The sequence below is a fragment of the Oncorhynchus tshawytscha genome, linkage group LG22 (genome assembly GCF_018296145.1).
Source record: "Oncorhynchus tshawytscha isolate Ot180627B linkage group LG22, Otsh_v2.0, whole genome shotgun sequence".
Taxonomy (NCBI): Eukaryota; Metazoa; Chordata; class Actinopteri; order Salmoniformes; family Salmonidae; genus Oncorhynchus; species Oncorhynchus tshawytscha.
This window is the reverse complement of record NC_056450.1, coordinates 37,605,022-37,632,946: the sequence shown is the minus strand read 5'-3', so window position 1 is coordinate 37,632,946 and position 27,925 is coordinate 37,605,022. Positions and strand designations below refer to the sequence as shown.

Genomic DNA, 27,925 nt, shown 5'->3' with positions numbered 1-27,925 from the left:
TTCACATGATACCCTTCTCTGGGTAGATGGCATGTCTGATTACAGTGATCCAGTGTTTCTGATTCTCATCAGGTATTTCTGCGGGTAAGACCCATTGCAGTCAGACTGAGAAGGAGAGAGGGGGTGAGGGAGGCAACTGTTCCCAGTACATTTAGCTTCCCCATCAGAGAGGATTGCAAAAAGCAATAGGAGAAATGGACATCGATACACCATCTGCTCTCAGTGGAGTCTGTTAGCGTCATTTAATGTTTACATGTTGAGTAGAGCCTTAGTCTAAATTCTCATTATACTTCACAACAAGCTCACTGGCAACTAAACACACAGAATAAAACTACAATCTATTGGAATGAGGATGTTCTGCAGTGCTATCCTGTCTTGTGTTTTGGGGAAGTCTGTTAGCTCTACACTAATGACATTCTAATGAACTTGCTGGTGTTCACCTTCCTGAACAGGTAGGTACAGTCATCAGGTGATGTCATGTGACCAGGATCAAGTGGGAATAGACCTGTGCTCACCTGATCCAAGTCATAATGCATAGCGCTAGACAAACTCCACCTTACTCAAACACAGAGGCCGGGTCGGTATGTGTGAGAGCGTGGGCAAGACAAAATAATCTAACTTCTTTCTGCAGACTGGGTTCTATAACAGTCCCATCCATTCTTGCTGGGGTCACTAGCGTCCTAGCTCTAAGTTACGTAACGTCTCTGTAGTACTCAGTGTCACAGTCCAGCTAGTCATCTATACCAGTATCACATTCTGTTGAAGATCGACTGAGGGGTTACTCCAAACAATATACAATGAAATAGTGAATAAATATTGTACATGAAGCGAGGACACTCTTCAAATGTGAATGATTCAGGCCACATCCAAGTGAACTCAGAGTTGGAAAACTAAGAAAGCCACCATCTGTTGTTACAAATACATCCTCCCAAACCAGACAGACAGATGAGAGAGCGAAAGAGAGAACATGCTGAGATGAGTGAAGCGTCATGGTCTGAGAAATCAGAGAATCACATTTACAATCACATTCTGTCACACTATGTACACGAAGTGGGGAAATTGCCCTTGTCGTGAGGAAAGAGAAGTTGGATGAAAAACAAGATGGATCTTCATCCAGGCAGGGACAGCACACCTGTCAGATGAGGTGTTTGATCCGTGACGGTGAATTGATACTTATTTTCAACTAAATTTTAAAAATCATACAGTGAACCATTTTTAGATTGAAATAAAACCGTAAAAGAAATAGAATGAAAATATTTAAAGCGGAAATCTGCGGTTTAAAACAACAAAACTGACCCCATCACTATTTTGGTAGAAGGCTGAAGGATGGGGTTTATAGAAATGAAAACACTCTCGAACCCATGGACAAACCTACAGATACAAGGAATGACAATCCATGATAACAAAATTATAGTTCTAACCATGTTGAGGCTATACAGTGTTTGTTTGTATTTACCTAGTCTACAAACAAAGAGGTATAACAAGCTTATATTTTGGATTCTGATGGGGTTCGACAATAGAACTAAGCTCACAAGGCTTTTATTAGTTATATTCTTCAAGAATCAATGTAATGTAATGATATATATATATATATATATATATATATATATATATACACACACACACACACACACACACACACACATACATACACACATACACAGACATACATAATTCATTTAAAAGTCTAAAATTGGATGTAGCAATTACAGATTGCCCCTTTAAGAGATTGTCATTTCAGTTGCTTTTCATAATTGCGTCTAGTTTTTTTCCTTGTGATTATCAACATTAAAAGCTTGGAGACGAAACACAGGAAGTGGTTAATGTCCGGGTCCATGGAGAGACCCATATACATTGTTTCTCCTCTGACTAAAATCTGAGTGTTATTGCAGACCTCTACTCTTTGGTAGTTAGTATGGTAACATGTAGGATAGAAGCTATTACTTTTGTTCCCAAATCACAAGCTGTAATCTCCTAGGGGAGTGGTTGTTGTCATTTGCAAAGTGACAAGGCAAAAGCAGATTGTGAAATGTAGTCTCCTCTATCAAACAAACCAGGGCAGAATAGCTAGGGAAAGGTCAAAGCCTAAAGATATCTGCAATCATATATTCATTCATTCATTCATTCGTTTGTTCATTAAAATCAGTCCTTTCCTATGGTTCACAAACAACAGTATAGCATCTCATTGCTGCCCTCAAGTGGAAGACCACAGAAACACAGTCTCCCCCTTACGAAATTGACAACCATAAAAAGCACTTGTTTCTATGAGAAGTTGGAGGCCTTTCTCAGAGGCAGAGTCACTTTCCTCCTCCACACAAAACTCCACGGGTAATCAATGTGTCTGTCAGACAGCATAGGGAGGGCGGTGTCGATACTATGGCAACGCATGTGTGGATGTTGTCGTTCTTTGTGTATGCATGAGGGTACGCTTCAGTGTATGTCAGACTATGTGTTTGCGTTCCCGTAAATACTGTGCAACTTACGACAGTGTGTGTTTACAGTGTAATGACGGTGCCTTCCTCCTCTAAGCTCCTTCCCTCCAGGCCCCTGTCGGCAGTGCTGAGCGCGCCCAGTGAGCCGGAGCGGTTGTGGGAGGCCAGGGCTCCGTTGGTGGTGCGGAGGTCCAGGTGGGGCATGTAGCGAGGAATGAAGGGTATGGTACAGCTGGCCGAGGAGGTCCGTGGGATGGGCATGGCATCTCCGTCCACCTCTATCACCAGGTCCTCATCATCCTCATCACTCTCCAGCTCCTCTGGATGGAAGTTCTGGATGATGTCTGCCGGAGTCGTCGCCAAGGCAATGCCCGGGGAGGAGTAGCCGTAGAAACTGGTGCCACTGTCGGACGAGTGCCCCGAGCTCCCGGACGCTGCCCCGCCACTCCGTACGATGTTGTTGCGCTGGTTGGCCGGCTTCACAGTCACGATGAGATTGTGGCTGTTGGCGATCATCATGTCTGTCACCTGGTCCAGGGACTTGCCTTGCACCTCGATGCCGTTGACCTCCAGAACCTCGTCGTTGACGGCCAGCAGGCCAGTGCTCTCAGCCAGGCCCCCAGGCACCATGCGGGAGATGAAGATCCCAGGAACCTTCTCCAGGCCCTGGGGCGTGACCCGGACACTGGAGCCGTCTCGGATGTAAAAGCCCAGCGGTTTCTCCTGGCCGTGCTTGTAGAGGCGAACCCGGCGGTGTGTCTCAGGGAGGATATCCACATCGATGATGGAGGAGACAGGCCTGAAGTCCCTGGGCAGGCTGATGATCACAAGGGGCTTCTTCCGGTTGGCATCAGGCCGTAGCAACATGGCTGCTAGGACCGTCTTTTTGGGACGGGTCAGAGAGTCCAGACCAAACGCAGAGTAGTCGGCTTCCTCTGGGGGAGGGAAGAGAACAATGCATCAGAACCATATCGATATCACACGATACAGGATCTAATCTCATACCGGAAATGCTTACTGATCTTTATGGTGGAACTATAAATCATTACTGACATTCTACCTCAGACTATGCTGTAATTATGCAAAAGCGATGGTGTTGCTCTAAGCCTGAGGCCTAGGGTTCCTTTATCTTAGAGCCCCTCCCTTGCCTGTTACAGGGCTTTCCTCATCTCTTCCCTGGGCTTATTCTTCATGTGTAGTAAATGCAAGCGTCGACTCCGGTCTCTCGTGGGTAGGGCTTTTGGAATTCTTCAGAGGCTTACTCACGGCAACTGAGCTGCTCTGAGAAATACCTGGACTTTCACCTGAGCATGGCGTAGAGCGGGGACAGAGTTCAAGACTCGATCGAAAGTCTAAGAAGAGGGAGAAGCAGGGCCATGGCTCTCTAATGGTTAACCACCAGCATACGGATGCCAAACATTAATATCATAACGTTCATTCCCTCCTGGGTTGTGCCCCAGTCCCCCCTTTATCGCTCTCTGTCTCTTCTTCCTCCCACTTGCTATGTATGTTCTGGAATGAATTACATTTTAATTTCACCTTTATTTAACCAGGTAGGTCAGTTGAGAACACCTTTATTTAACCAGGTAGGCCAGTTGAGAACACCTTTATTTAACCAGGTAGGTCAGTTGAGAACACCTTTATTTAACCAGGTAGGTCAGTTGAGAACACCTTTATTTAACCAGGTAGGCTAGTTGAGAACACCTTTATTTAACCAGGTAGGTCAGTTGAGAACACCTTTATTTAACCAGGTAGGCCAGTTGAGAACAGTAGGCCAGTTGAGAACACCTTTATTTAACCAGGTAGGCCAGAACACCTTTATTTAACCAGGTAGGTCAGTTGAGAACACCTTTATTTAACCAGGTAGGCCAGTTGAGAACACCTTTATTTAACCAGGTAGGAGAACACCTTTATTTAACCAGGTTGAGAACACCTTTATTTAACCAGGTAGGTCAGTTGAGAACACCTTTATTTAACCAGGTAGGTCAGTTGAGAACACCTTTATTTAACCAGGTAGGTCAGTTGAGAACACCTTTATTTAACCAGGTAGGTCAGTTGAGAACACCTTTATTTAACCAGGTAGGTCAGTTGAGAACACCTTTATTTAACCAGGTAGGTCAGTTGAGAACACCTTTATTTAACCAGGTAGGTCAGTTGAGAACACCTTTATTTAACCAGGTAGGTCAGTTGAGAACAAGTTCTCATTTACAACTGCGACCTGGCCAAGATAAAGCAAAGCAGTGTGACAGAGTTACACATGGGATAAACAAACATATAGTCAACAACACAATAGAAGAATCTATATACAGTGTGTGCAAATGCAGTAAGATTAGGGAGGGAAGGCAATAAATAGGCCATAGTGACAAAATAATTACAATTTAGCAATTGACACTGGAGTGATAGATGTGCAGAAGATGAATGTGCAAGTATAGATACTGGGGTGCAAAGGAGAAGAAAAAAAATAACAAGGGGATGAGGTAGTTGTGTGGGCTATTTACAGGTGCAATGATGGTTAAGCTGCTCTGACAGCTGATGATTTTTACAATTCGTTCCAGTCATTGGCAGCAGAGAACTGGAAGTAAAGGTGGCAAAGGGAGGAGTTGGCTTTGAGGATGACCAGTGAAATATACCTGCTGGGGCGCGTGCTACGGGTGGGTGTTGTGATGGTGACCAGTGAGCTGAGATAAGGCGGAGCTTTACCTAGCAAAGACTTATAGATGACCTGGAGCCAGTGGGTCTGGCGATGAGTATGAAGCCAGGGCCAACCAACGAGAATACAGGTCACAGTGGTGGGTAATATATGGGGCTTTGGTGACAAAACGGATGGCACTGTGATAGACTACATCCAATTTGCTGAGTAGAGTGTTGGAAGCTGTTTTGTAAATTACATCGGCGAAATCAAGGATCGGTAGGATAGTCAGCTTTACGAGGGTATGTTTGGCAGCATGAGTGAAGGATGCTTTGTTGCAAAATAGGAAGCCGATTTTAGATTAAAATTTTGGATTGGAGATGCTTAATGTGAAAGGAAGGAGAGTTCAGTCTCACCAGACACCTAAGTCAGAACCGTCCAGAGTAGTGATGCTGGTCGGGCGGGCGGGTGCGTGCAGCGATCAGTTGAAGAGCATGCATTTAGTTTTACTTGCATTTAAGAGCAGTTGGAGGCAATGGAAGGAGTGCTGTATGGCACTGATGCTCATCTGGAGATTTGTTAACACAGTGTCCAAAGAAGGGCCAGATGTATACAGAATGGTGTCGTCTGCGTAGAAGTGGATCAGAGAATCGCCAACAGCAAGAGCGACATCATTGATGTGCACAGAGAAAAGAGTCGGCCTGAGTATTGAACCCTGTGGCACCCCCATAGAGACTGCCAGAGGTCCAGATAACAGGCCCTCTGATTTGACACACTGAAATCTATCAGAGAAGTAGTTGGTGAGCCAGGCGAGGCAGTCATTTGAGAAACCAAGGCTATTGAGTCTGCCCGATAAGAATGCAGTGATTGACAGAGTTGAAAGCCCTGGCCAGGTCGATGAAGACGGCTGCACAGCATTGTCTTTCTCAATGGTGGTTATGATATCGTTTAGTACCTTGAGCGTGGCTGAGGTGCACCCATGACCAGCTTGGAAACCAGATTGCATAGCGGAGAAGGTATGGTGGGATTCAAAATGGTTGGCGATTTGTTTGTTAATATGGCTTTCGAAGTCTTTAGAACAGCAGGGTAGGATATATAGGTCTGTAACAGTTTTGGTCTAGAGTGTCTCTCCCTTTGAAGAGAGGGATGATCGCGGCAGCTTTCCAATCTTTAGGTATCTCAGACGATACAAAAGAGAGGTTGAACAGGCTGGTAATAGGTGTCACAACAATTGCAGAGGATAATTTTAGAAAGAGAGGGTCCAGATTGTCTAGCCCAGCGGATTTGTAGGGGTCCAGATTGTGCAGCTCTTTCAGAACATCAGCTATCTGGATTTGGGTGAAGGAGAAGTGGGGGAGGTTTGGGCGAGTTGCGGAGCTGTTGACCGGGGTAGCCAGGTGGAAAGAATGGCCAGCCGTAGAAAAATGCCTATTGAAATTCTCGATTATCATAGATTTATTGGTGGTGACAATTTCCTAGCCTCAGTGCAGTGGGCAGCTGGGAGGAGGTGCTGTTATTCTCCATGAACTTTAATGTCCCAGAACATTTAGGAGTTTATGCTACAAGATGCTTTCCTAACTGCCTGTGAATATTGGTTCCCAACTTCCCTGAAAAGTTGCATATTGCGGAGGCTATTCAATGCTAATGCTGTACAGGATGTTTTTGTGCTGGTCAAGGGCAGTTAAGTATTGAGTGAACCATGGGCTATATCTGTTCTTAGTTCTACATTTTTGGAATGGGGCATGCTTATTTAAGATGGTGAGGAAGGCACTTTTAAAGAATAACCAGGCATCCTCTATTGACGGAATGAGGTCAATGTCCTTCCAGGATACCTGGGCCAGGTCGATTAGAAAGGCCTGCTGGCTGAAGTGTTGTAGGGAGCGTTTGACAGTGAGGGGTGGTCGTTTGACCGCAGACCCATTAGGGACACAGGCAATGAGGCAGTGATCGCTGAGATCCTGGTTGAAGACAGCAGAGGTATATTTAGAGGGCAGGTTGGTCAGGATGATATCTATGGGGGTGCCATGTTTATAGATTTAGGGTTGTACCTGGTAGGTTTCTTGATAATTTGTGTGAGATTGAGGGTATCAAGCTTAGATTGTAGGACAGCCAGGATGTTTAGCATATCCCAGTTTAGGTCACCTAACAGTACAAACTCTGAAGATAAATGAGGGGCAATTAATTCCCACATGGTGTCCAGGGCACAGCTGAGGGGGGTCTATAACAAGCGGCAACAGTGAGACACACATTTCTGGAAAGGTGGATTTTTAAAAGTAGAAGCTTGAACTGTTTGGGCAAAGACCTGGATAGCATGACAGAACTCTGCAGGACATCTCTGCAGCAGATTGCAACTCCACCCCCTTTGGCAGTTCTATCTTGGTGGAAAATGTTGGGGATGGAAATTTCAGAATTTTTGGTGGCCTTCCTAAATCAGGATTCAGACACGGCTAGGACATCCGGGTTGGCAGAGTGTTTTATTCATTGCTTTAGCACAAACTTAGGGAGGAGGCTTCTGATGTTAACATGCAAGAAACCAAGGCTTTTACAGTTACAGAAGTAAAATTATAGCATCTGGGGAATAGGAGTGGAACTGGGGGCTACAGGTCCTGGGTTAACCTGTACATCACCAGAGGAAGAGGAGGAGTAGGATAAGGGTATGGCTAAAGGCTATAAGAACTGGTCGACATGTTCTTGTATCCCATGGTGTTATGTAGTGTGTTCTAGAGTGAATGACATGTTCTCGTATCCCATGGTGTGATGTAGTGTGTTCTAGAGTGAATGACATGTTCTCGTATCCCATGGTGTGTTGTAGAGTGTTCTAGAGTGAATGACATGTTCTCGTATCCCATGGTGTGATATAGTGTGTTCTAGAGTGAATGACATGTTCTCGTATCCCATGGTGTGTTGTAGTGTATGTACACACTGTGCAGTTCTCAGGTGATGTGGATAAACTCTTTGGACCTAAGCATCATCAGTAATTGTGTGTGTGTGTGTGTGTGTGTGTTCTGGGATAGGGTGCAGGCAGGTTGCCGATAAGGATTCCAGCCCTCAGGTTGACAGATCCCCCCTCAACCAGAAAAACAAAGGATCAAGTGTAGAGGAGTATCCCATTTCAGTTCTCATGAAACATAAGTTCATTGCCTCCTTACTGTCCGGACATTACAATTGTATGCATACAAAATATAGGTTTGCATATTCACAAAAACACACACTGATATGTTAATCCAAACTCAGCTAATCTGTATGATGTAAACACAGAGGAAGCCTGCAGGGCCTTCATAAATATTCACACTCCTTTGACTTTCCCCACATTTTCTTGTGTTACGAAGTGGGATTAAAATGGATTTAATTGTAATTTTTTGGGGTCAAAGATTTACACAACATACTGTGTCAAAGTGGAAGTAAAATTATATTTGTAAAAAAATATATGTAAAATAAAAACACTAACATGTCTTGATTAGAGAAGTATTCACACCCTTGAGTCAATACATGTTAGAATCCTTTGGTAGCGATTACAGCTGTGAGTCTTTCTGGGTAATTCTCTAAGAGCTTTGAACACCTGGATTGTGCAACATTTTCCCATTATTATTAAAACAATTCTTCAAGCTCTGTCAAATTGGTTGTTGAGCGTCGCTAGACAACCATTTTTCAGGTTTTGCAATAGATCTTCAAGCAGATTTAAGTTGAAACTAACTCGGCCACTCAGGAACATTCACTGTCTTCTTGGTAAGCAACTCCAGTGTTGATTTGGCCTTGTGTCTGTTGGAAAGCAGACCGAACCAGGTTTTCCACTAGGGTTTTGCCTGTGCTTAGCTCCATTCCGTTTCCTTTTTATCCGGAAAAACTCCCCAGTCCTTAACGATGACAAGCATACACATAACATGATGCATCCACCACTATGCTTGAAATTATGTATAGTGGTACTACTCCGTGATATGTTTGGGGCAAATCCAACACAACACTTTGTATTCAGGACAAAAAGTGAATTGCTTTGCCACATTTTTGCAGTTGTACTTTAGTACCTTGTTGCAAACAGGAAGCATGTTTTGGAATATTTGTATCTTGCACAGGATCTCTTCTTTTCACTGTGTCAGTTAGGTTAGTATTGTGGAGTAACAACTACAATGTTGTTGATCCATCCTCAGATTTCTCCTAACACAGCCATTAAATTCTGTGACTGTTTTAAATTCACCTTTGGCTCATGGCAACTGAGTCAGGAAGGACGCCTTTATCTTTGTAGTGACGGGGTCTATTGATACACCATCCAAAGTGTAATGAATTAATTCACCATGCTCAAAGGGATATTTGATTTTGACCCATCTACCAAATCGGTGCCCTTCTTTGCGAGGCATTGGAAAACGTTCCAGGTCTTTGTGGTTGAATCTGTTTCAAAATCACTGCTCAACTGAAGGACCTTACAGATAATTGTGTGTGGGGGTTATCGAGATGAGGTAGTCATTCAAAAATCATGTTAAAACAACATTATTGCAACTTATGTGACTTGTTAAGCAAATGTTTACTCCTGAATCTATTTAGGCTTGCCATAACAAAGGGGTTGAATACTTATTGACTAAAGACATTTCAGCTTTTCTTTTTGGGGTATTGTGTGTTGGCCAGTGACAAAACAACATTTAATACATTCAGGCTGTAGCAACAAAATGTGGAAAAAGGGGTGTGAAAACTGGGTGGTAGTCTAGCAGTTAAGAGGTTGGGCCAGTAACCGAAAGGTTGCTAGTTCGAATTCCGGAGCTAGGTGAAATCTGTTGATGTGCCCATGAGCAAGGCACTTACCCTAATTGCAGCTAGCAAGGCTTTCAGTCTCATTACAGCAACTAGCAAGGCTGTCAGTCTCATTACAGCAACTAGCATGGCTTTAAAGAGTAATTTCTCATCTTTTACACATACCTGATCAAAGAGTAGACCTTTCCTAAATGTTATCCCTCCAACCCGCCACCACTGGTTTCCTATGGTCGATAAAGCAAGCGTAAAGTCAATACCATGGAGCTAATGCCCCAGGACCCAGACTAATAGTCTGTGACTGTCTCGGTGTGTCCCTTTGGGGGTCAGTGTCATAATATCACAGTTACCTCTGGGCCGGGCCGCCGGGGTCACCATCACGCTCAGTGTTTTGAGACTGTTGATCAGTCTCAACTCATTTTGTTCAACGGTTGGCTGATAAAATACACATCTCACCTGGAGATAGGTCACCTTTATGCTCAAGGTGACAAACGTTCAGGAACGCAATTGAGTAAGTTAGCATATGTGAGTTAATAATTAATCTAACCAATCAGTGATAACTGTGTAGGAAGTAAACACCAGCATAACCCTCCAGGGTGAGAGTCAGGGTTGGGCACAAGGCCTCCAGGGTGAGCGTCAGGGTTGGGCACAAGGCCTCCAGGGTGAGAGTCAGGGTTGGGCACAAGGCCTCCAGGGTGAGAGTCAGGGTTGGGCACAAGGCCTCCAGGGTGAGAGTCAGGGTTGGGCACAAGGCCTCCAGGGTGAGAGTCAGGGTTGGGCACAAGGCCTCCAGGGTGAGAGTCAGGGTTGGGCACAAGGCCTCCAGGGTGAGAGTCAGGGTTGGGCACAAGGCCTCCAGGGTGAGAGTCAGGGTTGGGCACAAGGCCTCCAGGGTGAGAGCCAGGGTTGGGCACAAGCCCTCCAGGGTGAGAGTCAGGGTTGGACACAAGGCCATTTGGTTGTATTTGTTGGCTTGTAAAGTCTGAATTTGACAGTCATTTAGTATAAACAACATCAGACCTGTGTGTTTTCTGGACCAAATCCAACAGCTAGACATTTTCCATGGGTCTATAAGGGTAAACTATTCTGAACGTTACAATTTCACAGACAACGATCTTAGTCTGTGCCGCTCTGACATTGCTCGTCCATATATTTATATATTCTTAATTCCATTACTTAGATTTTTGTCTATTAGGTATTTGTTGTGAAATTGTTAGATAAATTACTGCGCTGTCGGAACAAGAAGCAATTCACTACACCCGCAATAACATCTGCTAACCATGTGAATGTGACAAATCAAATTTGATTTGAATAGTCATTGGAGAGAGGATGGTAAAGACAGGACCAGAATGAACACACACACACACTATTGCATTTCCAACCCCCACAGGGTTTTTAAAGTAGGGACTCTGCTCTCAGTACAGGAGTTCAAACTCAGTCCACCTCCATTCACTACTGACCACGGTCTGTCCTACCCAAACACATAAAACCTACTGACCACGGTCTGTCCTACCCAAACATCACATAAAACCTACTGACCACGGTCTGTTCTACCCAAACACATAAAAACTCACTATTTAGGTCAAAATCCTCTGAGTAGAAATACTGAGCTAGAATCAGTTCAGCCTTTCAGACAATAATGAATAAGATTATATGGACAGGATAATAGAGCAGCACTTCTATTGTACTCTGAGGCGCTTGATAAAACGGGGCCAGAAGTGTTTATCCTAAATCAGGTCATGTGATCAGCTCCTAGCCCTTAGATACAGTGAGGGGGGAAAGTATTTGATCCCCTGCTGATTTTGTACGTTTGCCCACTGACAAAGAAATGATCAGTCTATAATTTTAACGGTAGGTTTATTTGAACAGTGAGAGACAGAATAACAACAATCCAGAAAAACACGTCAAAAATGTTATAAATTGATTTGCATTTTAATGAGGGAAATAAGTATTTGACCCCTCTGCAAAACATGACTTAGTACCTGGTGGCAAAACCCTTGTTGGCAATCACAGAGGTCAGACGTTTCTTGTAGTTGGCCACCAGGTTTGCACACATCTCAGGAGGGATTTTGTCCCACTCCTCTTTGCAGATCTTCTCCAAGTCATTAAGGTTTCGAGGCTGACGTTTGGCAACTCGAACCTTCAGCTCCCTCCACAGATTTTCTATGGGATTAAGGTCTGGATACTGGCTAGGCCACTCCAGGACCTTAATGTGCTTCTTCTTGAGCCACTCCTTTGTTGTCGTGTGTTTTGGGTCATTGTCATGCTGGAATACCCATCCACAACCCATTTTCAATGCCCTGGCTGAGGGAAGGAGGTTCTCAACCAAGATTTGACGGTACATGGCCCCGTCCATCGTCCCTTTGATGCGGTGAACTTGTCCTGTCCCCTTAGCAGAAAAACAACCCCAAAGCATAATGTCTCCACCTCCATGTTTGACGGTGGGGATGGCGTTCTTGGGGTCATAGGCAGCATTCCTCCTCCTCCAAACACGGTGAGTTGATGCCAAAGAGCTCCATTTTGGTCTTATCTTGTAGCCCATTCCAGCCTTGTGTAGGTCTACAATCCTGTCCCTGACAGCCTTGGAGAGCTCTTTGGTCTTGGCCATGGTGGAGAGTTTAGAATCTGATTGATTGATTGCTTCTGTGGACAGGTGTCTTTTATACAGGTAACAAACTGAGATTAGGAGTACTCCCTTTAAGAGTGTGCTCCTAATCTCAGCTCGTTACCTGTATAAAAGACACCTGGGAGCCAGAAATCTTTCTGATTGAGAGGGGGTCAAATACTTATTTCCCTCATTAAAATGCAAATCAATTTATAACATTTTTGACATGTGTTTTTCTGGATTGTTGTTATTCTGTCTCTCACTGTTCAGATAAACCATTAAAATTATAGACTGATCATTTCTTTGTCAGTGGGCAAACATAGAAAATCAGCAGGGGATCAAATACTCCCCCACCCCCCTCACTGTAGGGCCCTGTGTTTTGAGCAAACAAGTGACATGCCTGGATTTAAACCTGTTAATAACATATTTTTCATCAAATTGTCCCATTTTATTTTCATGTCAGATGGTCCAGCACCATCCTTAGACAATTGCTTAAACTTCTTGTGTAATTCAAATTTTTCGATGATGCTTTAAAGTACAGGATAACATCTTGCTATGTCAAATGATTGCGCAAAACACAGGGACCTATATCAGTCAGATATTAAGTCTAAATAATATTTTCAAAAGGCTACCGTTACAATACCTATATCTCAGGAAAAGGGGAGGGTCCTAGTACCGAACACTGTGCTGCCCGGTGACATTATCCCTGACGGAGCCACCGGACATCCTGTGTGTTGCTAGGTCACAGACAGAGCAGAGGGCCATGTCAGCGTTAATGGGACACCATTATCAGGTGATAGCAATTACCTTCACATAGCAACAGGACTGTCAATCACCCATAAACCCAGAGCCATACATTCTAAATCCATTGTTCTGTCATGACCATCAGAGCATTGGGAGTTAATGACGCTAAAACAACCAATGTGTCAGTCATCCAAATGTAGATCTGGAATATGGCTGTAGTTACTGTACGTTTTTAATATTGTATGACTAGGTTTGTGTTGAACTCTAGAGAATACATCTGTTCTGCTCTGGACTGAATGTTGCTCAATAAGAACTGCTTTGGAAACGGTCTCATAAGCTGACGACAGGCATGGATTTCCCACACATGGTGAGTACCATGGTGTTCCAGGCACAGAGCGATACAAACGGGGGAGGGAGTGCGTGGGGGGGAGGGAGGGACGGCGCTTATTAAAGAATGAAGAGAAGGGGGAGGAAAAAAGAAAGTGTTTCTATTCTGTGAGTAATGAACATACCTCCCTGGTACAGCTGAGATATGAGCTGTATGCTGATAAGAGAGGGAACAGGAGAGGACAGGAGGACAGGAGAGGAAAGGACAGGAGAGGACAGGGAACAGAAAACAGGAGAGGACAGGAGGACAGGAGAGGAAAGGACAGGAGAGGACAGGGAACAGAAAACAGGAGAGGACAGGAGGACAGGAGAGGAAAGGACAGGAGAGGACAGGGAACAGAAAACAGGAGAGGACAGGAGGACAGGAGAGGAGAGGGAACAGAAAACAGGAGAGGACAGGACAGGACAGGAAAGGGAACAGAAAACAGGAGAGGACAGGAGAGGGAGGGAAAAGGGACTCTCTAAGCATTAAACGGAAATGTGTCTTCTGCATTTAACCCAACCCCTCTGAATCAGAGGTGCGGGGGGGGGCTGCACTAATCAAAGTTCTCGATATCGGCACCTTGGGAGCAGTTGTTGGGGGCTAACTGCCTTGCTCAAGGGCAGAACGGGCGTTATTTCCACCTTGCCGGCTTTTGGTTACTGGCTCAATTCTCTTAACCGCTAGGCTACCTGCCGCCCCTCCAGGGGAGTGTGTGAGAAAAGGGGGGAGAATGAGAGGGAGAGAGCAAGAGAGGGGTAAGCCAGGTCTAAGGTAAAGGGAAGTAGGAGCAGAGACCAGAAGAAGAACAAAATAACACACGGACTAAGCTTAAACACCCAATGATATAATTCATATCATGTTGTACAACAACACATTCATGAGCCAAAAGTGGCCCGGTAACATTCACAAACTCCAAATGAATCTTAAATCAATTAGCAGGTCATCACTCTTCAACTGTTTCCATCTCCAGCATTATTACAGTACTGTAGTGTAGAGGGATCTTTCTGTACTGCTTTGTCTTATATGCTTTGTCTCGCCACCCTACTGCCCCTTTCTCTCGGTCCTTCCCTCAGTCTCTCCCTGCCTCTTGCAGTCTCTGCTTTGCCCTCTGTCCCCTTTCATCCAGACTGGCTTGGTTCTCCCTGCCCTGTCTCTCACCGCTGTCTGATGGGGACTGATGATGCTGCTGCTGCTGGGCCATGCCTGTGCTGAATTTCAGCTTCCTGCTGCGGCCTGTACACGCAGCCTCAAAGGTGAGGGGGAAGACAGAGGGGGAAGACAGAGGGGAGGAAGGGGGGGAGGAGCAGGCACGTGGGTCAGTAATTCCCTTCCCTATCCGGGCAACCCTGTCGCTCATTCTCCTGAACAAAGACTTTACTGGTGATGCAGCCTGGCTCAGAACACCTCGGTCTCCCTCACCACATCGCTCATCCTCCTGGGGTTCTGCAGAGACAGGGAGCCCAGTTGTCACTTTGATCTGGGCTCTGAGGGACAGGTTAGTGTATAAATCACATATACATTTTATACTGCACCGTCTGCCTATTTAGAGCTGGGCGATGGAGACAAATATCCCCGTCACATCCTGGATAACAATATGATGAATGTGACCAGGTATCTATATGAATAAGGTGTATTCCTATGTGACCATGTTCATGTGGCACATCAACAGCCTCCATTTGATAACATTATCACCAAACTGAACTTCACCATGGTAGTCTGCAGTAGCTCCCAGGGTAGCCTAGTGGTTAGAGTGTTGGACTAGTAACCGGAAGGTTGCAAGTTCAAACCCCCGAGCTGACAAGGTACAAATCTGTCGTTCTGCCCCTGAACAGGCAGTTAACCCACTGTTCCTAGGCAGTCATTGAAAATAAGAATTTGTTCTTAACGGACTTGCCTGGTTAAAAAGGTTAAAAAATATATATAAAAAATAAATAAAAAATGTGTCAATATCAGGGAATGATGAAATCATATTTCCAACATTCATATCACGATGAGGATAAGGCCTGGCCCTACAGCGAGATAATGTCAGCTAGGAGGAAATCTCTCTCATCACTAAGTTACAGTGGTACAATGCATAAAGGCCTTTGACCAAGATGGTAAACAATACCACCTGTACTTCCCTTCGGCATTTTGTTTCCCGTTCTCTCTCCTGCTGGTCTTCCACCTCTCTACTGGCCCTCAGTAGGTCAGCACTAGTTCCCTCTCTCCCTCGCCCCTCAGCACTAGTTCCCTCCCTCGCCCCTCAGCACTAGTTCCCTCCCTCGCCCCTCAGTAGGTCAGCACTAGTTCCCCCTCTCCACTGGCCCTCAGTAGGTCAGCACTAGTTCCCCCTCTCCACTGGCCCAGTCAGCACTAGTTCCCCCTCCCACTGGCCCAGTAGGTCAGCACTAGTTCCCCTCTCTCCACTGGCCCTCAGTAGGTCAGCACTAGTTCCCCTCCACTCCACTGGCCCTCAGTAGGTCAGCACTAGTTCCCCCTCTCCACTGGCCCTCAGTAGGTCAGCACTAGTTCCCCCTCTCCACTGGCCCTCAGTAGGTCAGCACTAGTTCCCCCTCTCCACTGGCCCTCAGTAGGTCAGCACTAGTTCCCCCTCTCCACTGGCCCTCAGTAGGTCAGCACTAGTTCCCCCTCTCCACTGGCCCTCAGTAGGTCAGCACTAGTTCCCCCTCTCCACTGGCCCTCAGTAGGTCAGCACTAGTTCCCCCTCTCCACTGGCCCTCAGTAGGTCAGCACTAGTTCCCCCCCTCCCTCCACTGGCCCTCAGTAGGTCAGCACTAGTTCCCCTCCCCCTCTCCCTCCACTGGCCCTCAGTAGGTCAGCACTAGTTCCCCCTCTCCACTGGCCCTCAGTAGGTCAGCACTAGTTCCCCCTCTCCACTGGCCCTCAGTAGGTCAGCACTAGTTCCCCTCTCCACTGGCCCTCAGTAGGTCAGCACTAGTTCCCCCTCTCCACTGGCCCTCAGTAGGTCAGCACTAGTTCCCCTCTCCACTGGCCTCAGTAGGTCAGCACTAGTTCCCCCTCCTCCACTGGCCTCAGTAGGTCAGCACTAGTTCCCCTCCCCACTGGCCTCAGTAGGTCAGCACTAGTTCCCCTCTCCACTGGCCCTCAGTAGGTCAGCACTAGTTCCCTCTTCTCCCCTCCACTGGCCCTCAGTAGGTCAGCACTAGTTCCCCCTCCACTGGGCCTCAGTAGGTCAGCACTAGTTCCCCCTCTCTCCACTGGCCTCAGTAGGTCAGCACTAGTTCCACCTCTCTACTGGCCCTCAGTAGGTCAGCACTAGTTCCCGCTCTCCCCCTCCACTGGGCCCAGTAGGTCAGCACTAGTTCCCTCTCTCTCCCTCCCTCGCCCTGCCCTCAGTAGCTCAGCACTAGTTCCCTCTCTCTCTCCCTCCTCCCTCCCTCCCCCGCCCCTGCCCCTGGGCCTCAGTATCTCAGCACTAGTTCCTCTCTCTCTCCACTGGGCCTCAGTAGGTCAGCACTAGTTCCCTCTCTCTCCCCCTCCACTGGGCCTCAGTAGGTCAGCACTAGTTCCCCCTCGCTCTCTCCACTGGGCCTCAGTAGGTCAGCACTAGTTCCCTCTCTCTCCCTCCACTGGGCCTCAGTAGGTCAGCACTAGTTCCCTCTCTCTCCCCCTCCACTGGGCCTCAGTAGCTCAGCACTAGTTCACTCTCTCCGTCCCTGGAGGGGCAGCCCAGCTAACTTCTGGCCCATGGCTCCAGTGTTGTGTATGGCCTACTGTCCAGTTTAATCTACCCAGCAGTGGTGATCAGAGGCTAGCCACATTCCACTCAATGAAGCCCCCTCTTCCAGCTCCCCATCCCCCATCTAGGGCCTCACTCTGCATTCTTCACTCTCTTCCGTTATGTCTCCCTGCCTCCATATCATGCCGTCTACTCGGTCACTCTTAAAACCCACAGTTATCATGCTTCAGTGATTGCTTTACTGTGTGGGTAGAGTGTCTCTTACTAAAACACTATGCAGTGCTGTTCGCTCTTTATGAGGCATGGTTACTAATTCTAGTCGCCCTCATAAAACAACAACAAAAAAACACTGGTGCTTTTCACAACTGAAACTATGACGGTGATGACATCATTAGTTCAACAAACCCCACCCAGATTCCCTGAATAACGACTGGGTTCAATCAGTATGGAAACCTGGACAGTCTCATGCTGCGAGGACAGGAGGTGAAGATACCGATTAAGATGATGTCATACCACAACGGAATTCTCTTTTGACAAACCCTGTGTTCCACTTGTCCAACACACGTCACCTGTACACCACACCATCCCCGTGACACCTGATAAGGCCACTGTATCTGAGAAGAGTAGAGTTGATGAGAACAGCTCTCGTTCTCTGGCTGACCACAATAAACAGCATGTTACACTGACCTCAGCAGAACCGGTGTGCCTGTGGGAGGTATGGGAAAAGGCACAGTGCTCTCGTGCTCGTCCCATTCAGTACAACTAAACAAAAACAACGTTTATTTAGAGCATACTGCACTGGGACCAGATACAGCAAACTGGACTTTGCAAACAACAACCAAGTTGTCATACGAAGGAAAAACACAATGCATCATTCATAACCCTTGAAGTTCACACATTGAGTAAACCTCAAAACACAAAATGGTAAAACAAAAAAGTTGAAACTATTATTGTTTGTGTGGGGGGGTATTTCCCCCAGCAGGCTTTGCAGCTCCCATCAGCCCTAAACAATACCCATTAAGCCAATGGGCCTCTTCAGGGCTACCATGGTAACAGGTAAACAGGCGGGGAGGGACTGGTGGCACTGCACTGCAGCCGTCCAGACATTGTGTTTGTGTCCAAATGATTTCAGTGACACAAGCTATTGATAGAGAAATTACCTAGTGATTCTCTCTCACACACACACAAACTTGACACCTTTTGCTGAAACAAGCAAGGTGTTGTAGCAAATGATGCTGGTTGCCTGGGCAACCCCCCTTCCTGCATCAGCAGAACATACAGTCAGGAGCAGAGGAGAAAACTGTGAATCTTAAAAATAAACTATATAAAAATCAAATAAACTCTTCAAATGATTATATTGGTGACCACAGTCATTTGGCTGACCAATAACTTGCATTCAAAATTCCATGACCGTCACAGCTCTAGTCAAACATTACCATCAGCAGTGACAACTATCTTGTCCAGAAACAATCTTTCCCACATCCTGAAGCCCAGAGAGGTGGCACGTGCCCACAAAGAACATGTTTCATTCAGATTATGTAAATACCACGGCGTGTTTAGCATAAGTGCGTTGCCAACATATTAAGTCCATACACAGTCCACAGAAGATGTACAATATTCCACATCAACAGCTTATCGGTCAAGCATTCCACACAGCAATACCATGACAACTGTAATTCTTCAAAGATCCCTTCAGGCCTATTTCCACAGGCACAATGTCAGCCATGGCTGGAGGGGAAACATTCTTGCTAAACACATACAGCGTTCTTCACCTCTCAAACAAATGTATAAAATCTAGACACAAATCAGCAGAACACAACAGATGGGAGTAAAAGACAAGGACAACCTGCTTTTTCCCTTCTAAAAACAGGCTTAGCCCAGAGGAAGAACCCTGACACCATTTAGCCTAATGGTCCATAACCCATTAGTACAAGGAGACAATATGTGAACCGACATCAAGACAAGTCCCTATGGCTAGGCAGTTCGCTCTAACTTCTCCCGACACTGTTGGGGAAAGGTAGTGGGGAAAATGTAAAGCGTGTGTGTGGAGGGGGGGCTGCAGCCACAGAGACCCAGCATGACGTTAGTGTCTAGCGTGTAATTGAAACCCAGGGCCTACACAGTGTTACACAGAGACCACTGTAATCCCCTCCTGACAAAGTGGCTTAGCATCTATAGGTCATACGGCACAGCAAGACAGCTTAGACTCACAGACAACAGCCCAGTGCCTTTGGATTCAACAGATCACACTAAATATTTAGTAAGGAACGGGGCATTTGAGAATATTTAACTATTCAAATAATTTCATGCCATTTTTTCAGATATTCCAGATACTGTAAAATAAATATTGTTATTGTCCGAATTATTATTTATTTATTCTCACACACACATACATAAAAAAATAAATAAATACTATACACACACAAATATATATATATATTTTAGACTTGGTCAAATAACAAGCATAGATTGGTCACTTCTTTTCTAATTTGGCACACAAACTAGAGGCTGTGACGTGATTAACTTGGTAAAAAATAATGGCAACAATTGGGCTATAGGGGCCGCTGTTATAAGCCGTCTCAATTAAACCCTCATGTCCGTCCGTTTCAAAATAACACCAAATTATAGGCATACAGGCCGATGGTATCTCTTAATTTGAGAAAAGTTAAGGAATTTGTTAAGAGATGGCTATTTGTTATTGATAAATCAGGAAATTAGATTGTACGTGTCAAATTAAACCCCTTTGTAAAATAGTGTGGCAGCAGCTCGACGCAACATTACAGAAGTTTGTTTTATTCAACTTAGAATTTCAAATGTTATGGTATATTCTTGTAGGTAGAAATGTCACATGGATAATTTAGACAAAGCTTTTTAATTGTTAAAAATCGTTTCCAATAACAAACACGCACTCAAGTAATCTAATACCAATGTCCGTTTGGATATCTGGATATTCCATTATCCGTGTCCATCCCTACACTCAATTTATGACAACAACAAGACTACGAAGATAGAGTTCAACACCAACGCTAAAAACAGAAATTATCAACAACAAAAAATGACTGAACGGGCACACACAACTAAGGCTAAAATCACTGCTCAACGACTATCAACTATGTCTAGGATGCTACAGTACCGCGGTGAGACAGTAGGCTAAATCGAATACTCCACGTGCAGTCCGAACATGATCTAGGCAGTAGCTTGATAGGCCTATTTACAGAACACATGTTGTCATACTGAAACAATCCAGAACGTATAGGCATTTACAATAGCAGAAGGCAATGACCACAGAGTGTGGAATAGGACACTTGAAGGAAAAGGAAACCTCAGAGATAGTTTAGGAAATGGGGGAAAAGACTACAATTACACACACCTAGAATATTCCATGTGACTGAAAGCAGGTATAAATTTAAAAAAAACAAGCTAACTCACCTGAACAAGGAACACCTGTGTAACTAAGCAATTAAGAAATACACTACAATCACCTTGACCTCCATCAGCAGCAGGTTTGAATTTAGAATGGAAAACCAATGTGTTTATGCAACAAATGTTAATGCATTGAAACGTGTCATATCGCATCAATTCGTTCTCTAATCAAACCGAAACGTGTGAAACTAAAACATATCGTTCCTGTATGGTATCAGGGGCCATATGGAAACAACAATTTCAAAAGATTTTACTCAGTTACAGTTCATTAAAGGAAATCGGTCGACTGAAATAAATTCCTTAGGCCCCTTATCTATGGATTTCACCTGACTGGGAACACATGTGCGTGTGTTGGACACAGACAGCTTTAAAAAAAATATATATATAAAAACTTTTTTTTTTTTTTTAAAGGTTGTGCGATTGGCTGTGCGAAGAAGTTGCTGGATATTGGCGTGAACTGGAACACGCTTTCGAACATGTTTGGGATGCTCTGGATCTACATGTTCAACAGGTGACATGTCTGGTCAGTATGCAGGCCATGGAAGAACTGGGACATTTTCAGCATCCAGGAATTGTGTACAGATCCTTGCGACATGGGGAGGTGTATTACCATGCTGGAACATGAGGTGATGACCGTGGATGAATGGCACGACAATGGGCCTCCGGATCTCGTCATGCTATCGCTGTGCATCGAAATGGCCATCGATTAAAATGTATATTTGTTGTCCACCCCACCATGGGGCATTCTGTTCACAATGTTGACATCAGCGAACTGCTCACCTACACAACACCATACAGTTTACATGTTGCGTTTATATTTTATGTATCAGGGCCCATGTATCTAGATACGTATTCTTCCTTACCTTTCAGTCTGACCACATTATCCATACGGAGGATTACTGCACTGTTGGCGCGAGAAACATAAGCATTTCCCTGCAAAATGTGTACTCAACCAATAAAAATGTAAGTCGATATGTTGTACGACCTCTGTTCCATTAGGAATGTTGAAGATGTCATACTAATAATGGAGGGATAAAAATAAAACGTCCAAAATTTAACAAACTGCCCTGAGGCTAGGTTGTACCTTTCCTCTGCAGGAAGAGGCGTAGCACGGGGTCAGCCACGGAGATAGCTTTGCGGTAGTTGTCATCGTTGTTGATTGGCAGCAGGTCACCGTGGACGTCAGCATAGCCCACCAGCAGGTCCACGTTTGGGATCCGGTGCATGTGCTGTAGGAGCCTATAGAACTCATCAAACCGGCCCGGCTTGGACCGGTCCAGGGAGAACCGGCGGAATTCAGCCCCAAACTGGGACACAGGAGAACGCAGACAGACAGACAGACAGAGACACACAAATGTGACACTTTGGATTGGAGGAATGATAATGACCTTGGTGTTTGTAGAAAGAATTTAGCAGGAAACAGTTAACAACAAACAAGAAAGACATTACACAGTGGTTGACATAGGCAAATTGCCTGTTTGTTTAAGCAGTAGGCATCCTCTTCCAGAGCACACAGCTCTAAAGCAATTAACTCATGACTGCTGTGTGACGGAGCAGAGTTCACAAACCGGCAGGAGATTTTATTTGACCCCCTTGAGTTCTCAGCCACAAACAAGTTATTGTTGAAAATTCATTGTCGGACATAAGACTAAAATCACACCGAAATTGGCCCAAAGTGATTTTATTTGAGGAAATCTGTTCCCACGCATAGCTAGAGAAATAAACCATATGTGATCACACCCCATGTTTATTTGACCTTTATTTAACTAGGCAAGTCAGTTAAGAACAAATTCTTATTTTCAATGACAGCCTAGGAACAGTGGGTTAACTGCCTGTTCAGGGGCAGAACGACAGATTTGTACCATGTCAGCTCGGGATATGAACTTGCAACCTTTCGGTTACTAGTCCAACGCTCTAGCCACTAGGCTACCCTGCCGCCCCATGTAATCAAGGTTTGAATTGATTCTGTTTTTGTCAAATACTATCTGTTTGGGCCTCTTGCGGTCAATTAGCAGTGTACAAATTATTTATAATTATGTTACACACTGCCCCCCATCTCTGCTCAAGAAACAAATTGTCCGCAGCTGAATGTGTTTGGGGACTAGGGGTGTGCTGGTCAACTGTTTGTTCATCTGCAACCACCCGACTAGATGTGATAAAGTGAAAATCTGAGGCCTGCACCCAACCCTAACCCGCGCTGTAGGCTACAGTCAAATAGGCAAAAAAAGTTCAAGGGGGCCGAATACTTTCGCAAGGCACTGTATGTTGCCCTAGAAGACAAAACAAACCATTGCTCAACAGAATAATTTAATTGAAGCATTCATTCTATCAATCTATCTAGTTGACATCAGTAAAGTTCTGTCACAACACCACTATCACCTGACCTAACAATCACACAACACCACCATCATCCTCTAACCATGTCACCTGACCTAACAATCACACACAACACCACTATCATCCTCTTTAACCACGTGACCTAACAATCACACCACTATCATCCACTAACTACATCACCTGATCTAACAATCATCACACCACTATCATCCTCTAACCACGTCACCTGACCTAACAATCATCACACAACACCACCATCATCCTCTAACCATGTCACCTGACCTAACAATCACACACAACACCACTATCATCCTCTTTAACCACGTGACCTAACAATCACACCACTATCATCCACTAACTACATCACCTGATCTAACAATCATCACACCACTATCATCCTCTTTAACCACGCCACCTGACCTTTACCAAACATGACCTTTCTGGCCCTCCATTCCATTTATTTTCACCTCTCCTTCAGCAGCTTTTGTCTTTTTGAATTAAACTTTGACAATGGCCTTTTTTTGTCCGTGGATTGCCTGCCCATTCCCAAAATCATTATTTGGCGATTGGCTGTGTACGCTATTTGGTACGGGTACAGTTAAGAGTTAAAGCTTAGGCCTACGCACTAATAGCAGATAAATTATTTTAGCTTAAGACCTCAATGCAGAATATAGATATAAATTGCATAAGAAAGATACCTTAAAAATCCATATGCATCTTTTTTCTTTCAGGGGATAGATCAGCTTTATTGCAGATAGATTGTGGCTTCTATCAATGTAATTGTCTGCATCATTTACAATCCCACATATCTTCTGTTGTTGTACATATAAATATTTTTGAAAATATATTATTTTCCCCTAACCCTTTCACCCCTCCCCTAATTGGAGTAAACTAATGTACAACAACACTTAGGCTTCTACATACTATATGCATTTTACAAACACAATGTATTTTACAATAATGATCTTGTTTTTTTGTTTTTTTTAAACGCATCCTTCAGCTACCCTCAACCCCCCTACCATCTCTCTCTGAAAACCATCCAGTTTCATTTGTATTTGTCACGTATTTTTTTTAACTGTGCCATTTCACAAAAGTTCTGAATCTACATATATTTTACGGAGACAGTATATTTTACATTAGGTATCGTTTCTCTTTATTCAACCAGCCCACCACCCACCCACCCACCCACCCACCCGTCCTTCAGCCAGACAATATTGAATAACCCTAAACCTGTTCTGAGTCAACCTGTGCATCACTATCGGGGTGTCTAGAAGCCCAGAGCGATAATGATGATCATGTGTTCTTGGCTTATTAGTGTAAAAGACGAGTACAAGCGTCAGTGAGAACGTTTGATATGCATCTGTGGGTGTGCCTGGAGTGTGTCACCTATACTAATACAACAGCAGATCCACATTTGTCATGTAATGTAAAACATAGTAAAAATAAAGAAAACCCGTGGATAGAGTTGGTGTCTCCACTCACATACATACATATATACACACACACACACATATATTTATTTTTACTATTTTCAACATTGTGCAATAATAGTGAATAAGATAAGAAATAAAACATACGGGAATCATGTAGTAACCAAAAAAAAAAAGTGTTAAACAATTCAAAATATATATTTAATATTTGAGATTCTTCTAAGTAGCCTTTGCCTTGATGACAGCTTGGCATTCTCTCAACCAACTTCATGCTAGTTGAGAGGCAGTCCCCTGGAATGCATTTCAATAAACAGGTGTGCCTTGTTAACAGTTAATTTGTGGAATTTCTTTCCTTCTTAACGCGTTTGAGCCAATCAGTTGTGTAGTGACAAGGTAGAGGTGGTATACAGAAGATAGCCCTATCTGGAGAAAGACCAAGTCCATATTATGGCAGGAACAGCTCAAATAAGCAAAGAGAAACGACAGTCCATCATTACTTTAAGACATGAAGGTCAGTCAATCTGGAAAATGTCAAGTGAAGTCGCAAAAACTATCAAGCGTTCTGATGAAACTGGCTCTCATGTGGACCGCCACAGGAAAGGAAGACCCAGAATTACCTCTGCTGCAGAGGATAAGTTCATTAGAGTTAACAGCCTCAGAATGCAGCCCAAATAAATACTTCAGAGTTCAAGTAAGACACATCTCAACATCAACTGTTCAGAGGAGACTGTGTGAATCAGGCCTTCATGGTCGAATTGTTGCAAAGAAACCACTACTAAAGTACACCAATAAGAAGAAGAGAATTGCTTGGTCCAAGAAACACAAGCAATTGACATTCGACGGGTGGAATTCTGTCTTTTGATCTGATGAGTCCAAAATGTGAGATATTTGGTTCCAACTGCCGTGTCTTTGTAAGACGCAGAGTAGGTGAACGGATGATCTCCGCATGTGTGAAGCAAGGAGGGCGAGGTGGTGTGATGATGCTTTGCTGGTGACACTAAGTGATTTATATAGAATTCAAGGCACACTTAACCAGCATGGTGCTGTTGGAAAAACATTCCAGGTGAAGCTGGTTGAAAGACTGCCAAGAGATATCAAGGCAAAGGGTGGCTACTTTGAAGAATCTCAAATATAAAATATATTTAGACTTTAACACTTTTTTGGTTACTACTTGACTCAATGTGTTATTTCATAGTTCTGACATCTTCACTATTATTCTGCAATGTAGAAAATAGTTCAAATCAAGAAAACCCTTGACTGAGTAGGCGTGTCCAAACTCGACTGGTAATGTGCATGTGGGCCTACACCACTGATAAATCACTGTGATGTTTATTGTCCCTTGCACAATATATATCAAACACACATATTTAGCTCTGCAAAGGCGCACTTTTAAATGGATAGACGTTGGCTAAACCCTGTGATGGCACCCACAGCGACTAGCAGTGTTGTGGTTAGTGCTACACAATGCTAGATTCGTGACCCCTTGTCTAACCAGGCTGAAGAAAACAAGCAAATTGTATTCTTCTTTATCTGCACTTGGGAAACTAAAGATTGGTACTATTGTCATCCTTTTCATGTCTAGTCTTGAAAGCATCTCATTATTGACGAGTGCTGATTGATACATATAAGTTAGTACTTGGAAGTAACCCTGAATTACTATTATGTGACAGTGCAATAGTGGTAGTGGCTATTCATTGAGGATATGGCAAGCAAGGAAACTGTAGTTAATAAGTATGAAATATGTACGCAAATAGCTAAACGTGAGTTTACTACAAGCGATCCATTGCGGAAGGAACCGAGATCAACTGTGATTTATCAGTGTCCTAGGCCAACAACCTTCAATACAGATTCATTACCAACCAGTCAGTAGGCCATACAATCTATGTCTCAGATGCTTTTGCATCTTACGGTTCTAGCATTTACAAACTAGTTTAAGTTTTAAATCATAAAATGTATAATCAAACACATCCTATGCAATTGTGTAACAGACTGTTCAACCTCAATGGATCAACCACAGTAATGTCTGGTTTGCTGACAACTATTGGCTCATTGTGTGCCTGGCTGGGTAGTCACAACATTGCCTAATCCGACCGCAAACTAATAATGGAATTCGTACAAATAATAGAAGGTGATAAAACATTGATTCCAAGCATTGGCTACCAAACACATGCCTTCCTCACACCAATCCACATGACACTTGTTCATTCACTGGCTAGATAAACTGACTGTCAAACCAGTTAGCTTTCTAGATAGTTTGCAAACTGGCGCAGACGAGATAATTACAATATCATAACTTGCTGACAAGCGAATAAGCAGGTACATTTAGCCATGATTTGAAAGTAAGGGGTTTGAAGACTTCGATAACTCACACATACAATAGTTACATAGCTAGCTGTTTTGTGTTGGCAACTACCTAGCTAATTTAGCAAACAACGCACCTTGCTCTTCACCTCCACGGCGCCCAGAGTCCGGTTGCTCGGCACTCGGTGGTTCTTGTTCATCTTTCGCTAACAGGAGCGCCACAGCACACACTTGCCCTCACGGGGCTGCCCTCGTCTGCCCTCTATCCCAAATTATATCAACACAAGTTATTCCAGTTAGCTGTGTGTCCTTATATAATAATTAAATTCCCTCGTTTGGATTATTGTTCTCCTCCACAACCAACCTGCTCTAAACTTATCTTCTCAAAAGTCGCCGTCACATCGCCCGTCTAACCACTTCAACGCTGTCCTGCGTGACGCTTCTAACGCACCCAGGAAGCGGCCCCTGCCTGGAGCCTCGTTCCCAACACGCACACTGCCGCTACTGTCAGAATCAAGTCAAACTTATCTTGATCACTTTTAATAAGGTCCTGTACAATTCTTTTGATAATATGACGCAACCGAAAAGTCAATAAATGTTTTGTCTTTTGTCCACATAATCTTGTCTACGTTTTTTAAAAATGTTTATCTGCATGTCATATATTGTGAATACATGTCTAAAATGCCTTGTAAAGTATTTAAAGTACGAAGAAAGTAAAGCACAAGGAAATGCGCTAGGTTTTCTGTCACTGTCGTGTACATCGAAGATAAACCTTTACAATTCACCTTGGCCAAAGTGAGGTCCTTTCCCGAACTGCTTGATGTTTGTATGTTGTTAAATTGCGCCATCTGTTGTTAGCGCAGACAGTTTCCTTCAAAATATATAATTCAGCAAAATACAATGAAATATAATTTTATTTGTCACGTGCTTCGTAAACAAAAAGTGTAGACTAAATGTGAAATGCTTACTTACGAGTCCTTTTCCAACAACTCAAGAGTTAAATATAAAAATATATAAAATAGAAAAAGTGACACGAGGAATAAATACACACTGAATAATGATTAACAAGAGTAAAATACCATGGCTATATGCAGGCAGAAGAATATAGCACGGCTATCTACAGGGAGTACCAGTTTCAATTTGCAAGTTCAATTTGACATACAAAATGTCAACCAGTAGCGTAGCCTGAAATTCGTTGGTAGGTGGGCCTGCTGAAA

The 27,925-nt window shown here is 44.2% G+C and overlaps 1 protein-coding gene across 1 annotated transcript; it reads right to left on the bottom strand.

Moving 5' to 3' along the window:
- Window positions 1-27,399, bottom strand: LOC112221347 (partitioning defective 6 homolog beta-like). The gene is made up of 4 exons (XM_042304174.1): window positions 27,073-27,399; window positions 26,846-26,970; window positions 21,725-21,947; window positions 1-3,367 (listed from the first exon to the last, which is right to left on the bottom strand). The coding sequence occupies exons 2-4, from the start codon at window positions 26,906-26,908 to the stop codon at window positions 2,496-2,498; spliced, it is 1,158 nt and encodes a 385-aa protein (XP_042160108.1). The 5' UTR covers window positions 26,909-26,970; window positions 27,073-27,399; the 3' UTR covers window positions 1-2,495.
- Window positions 27,400-27,925: the final 526 nt, after the last annotated feature.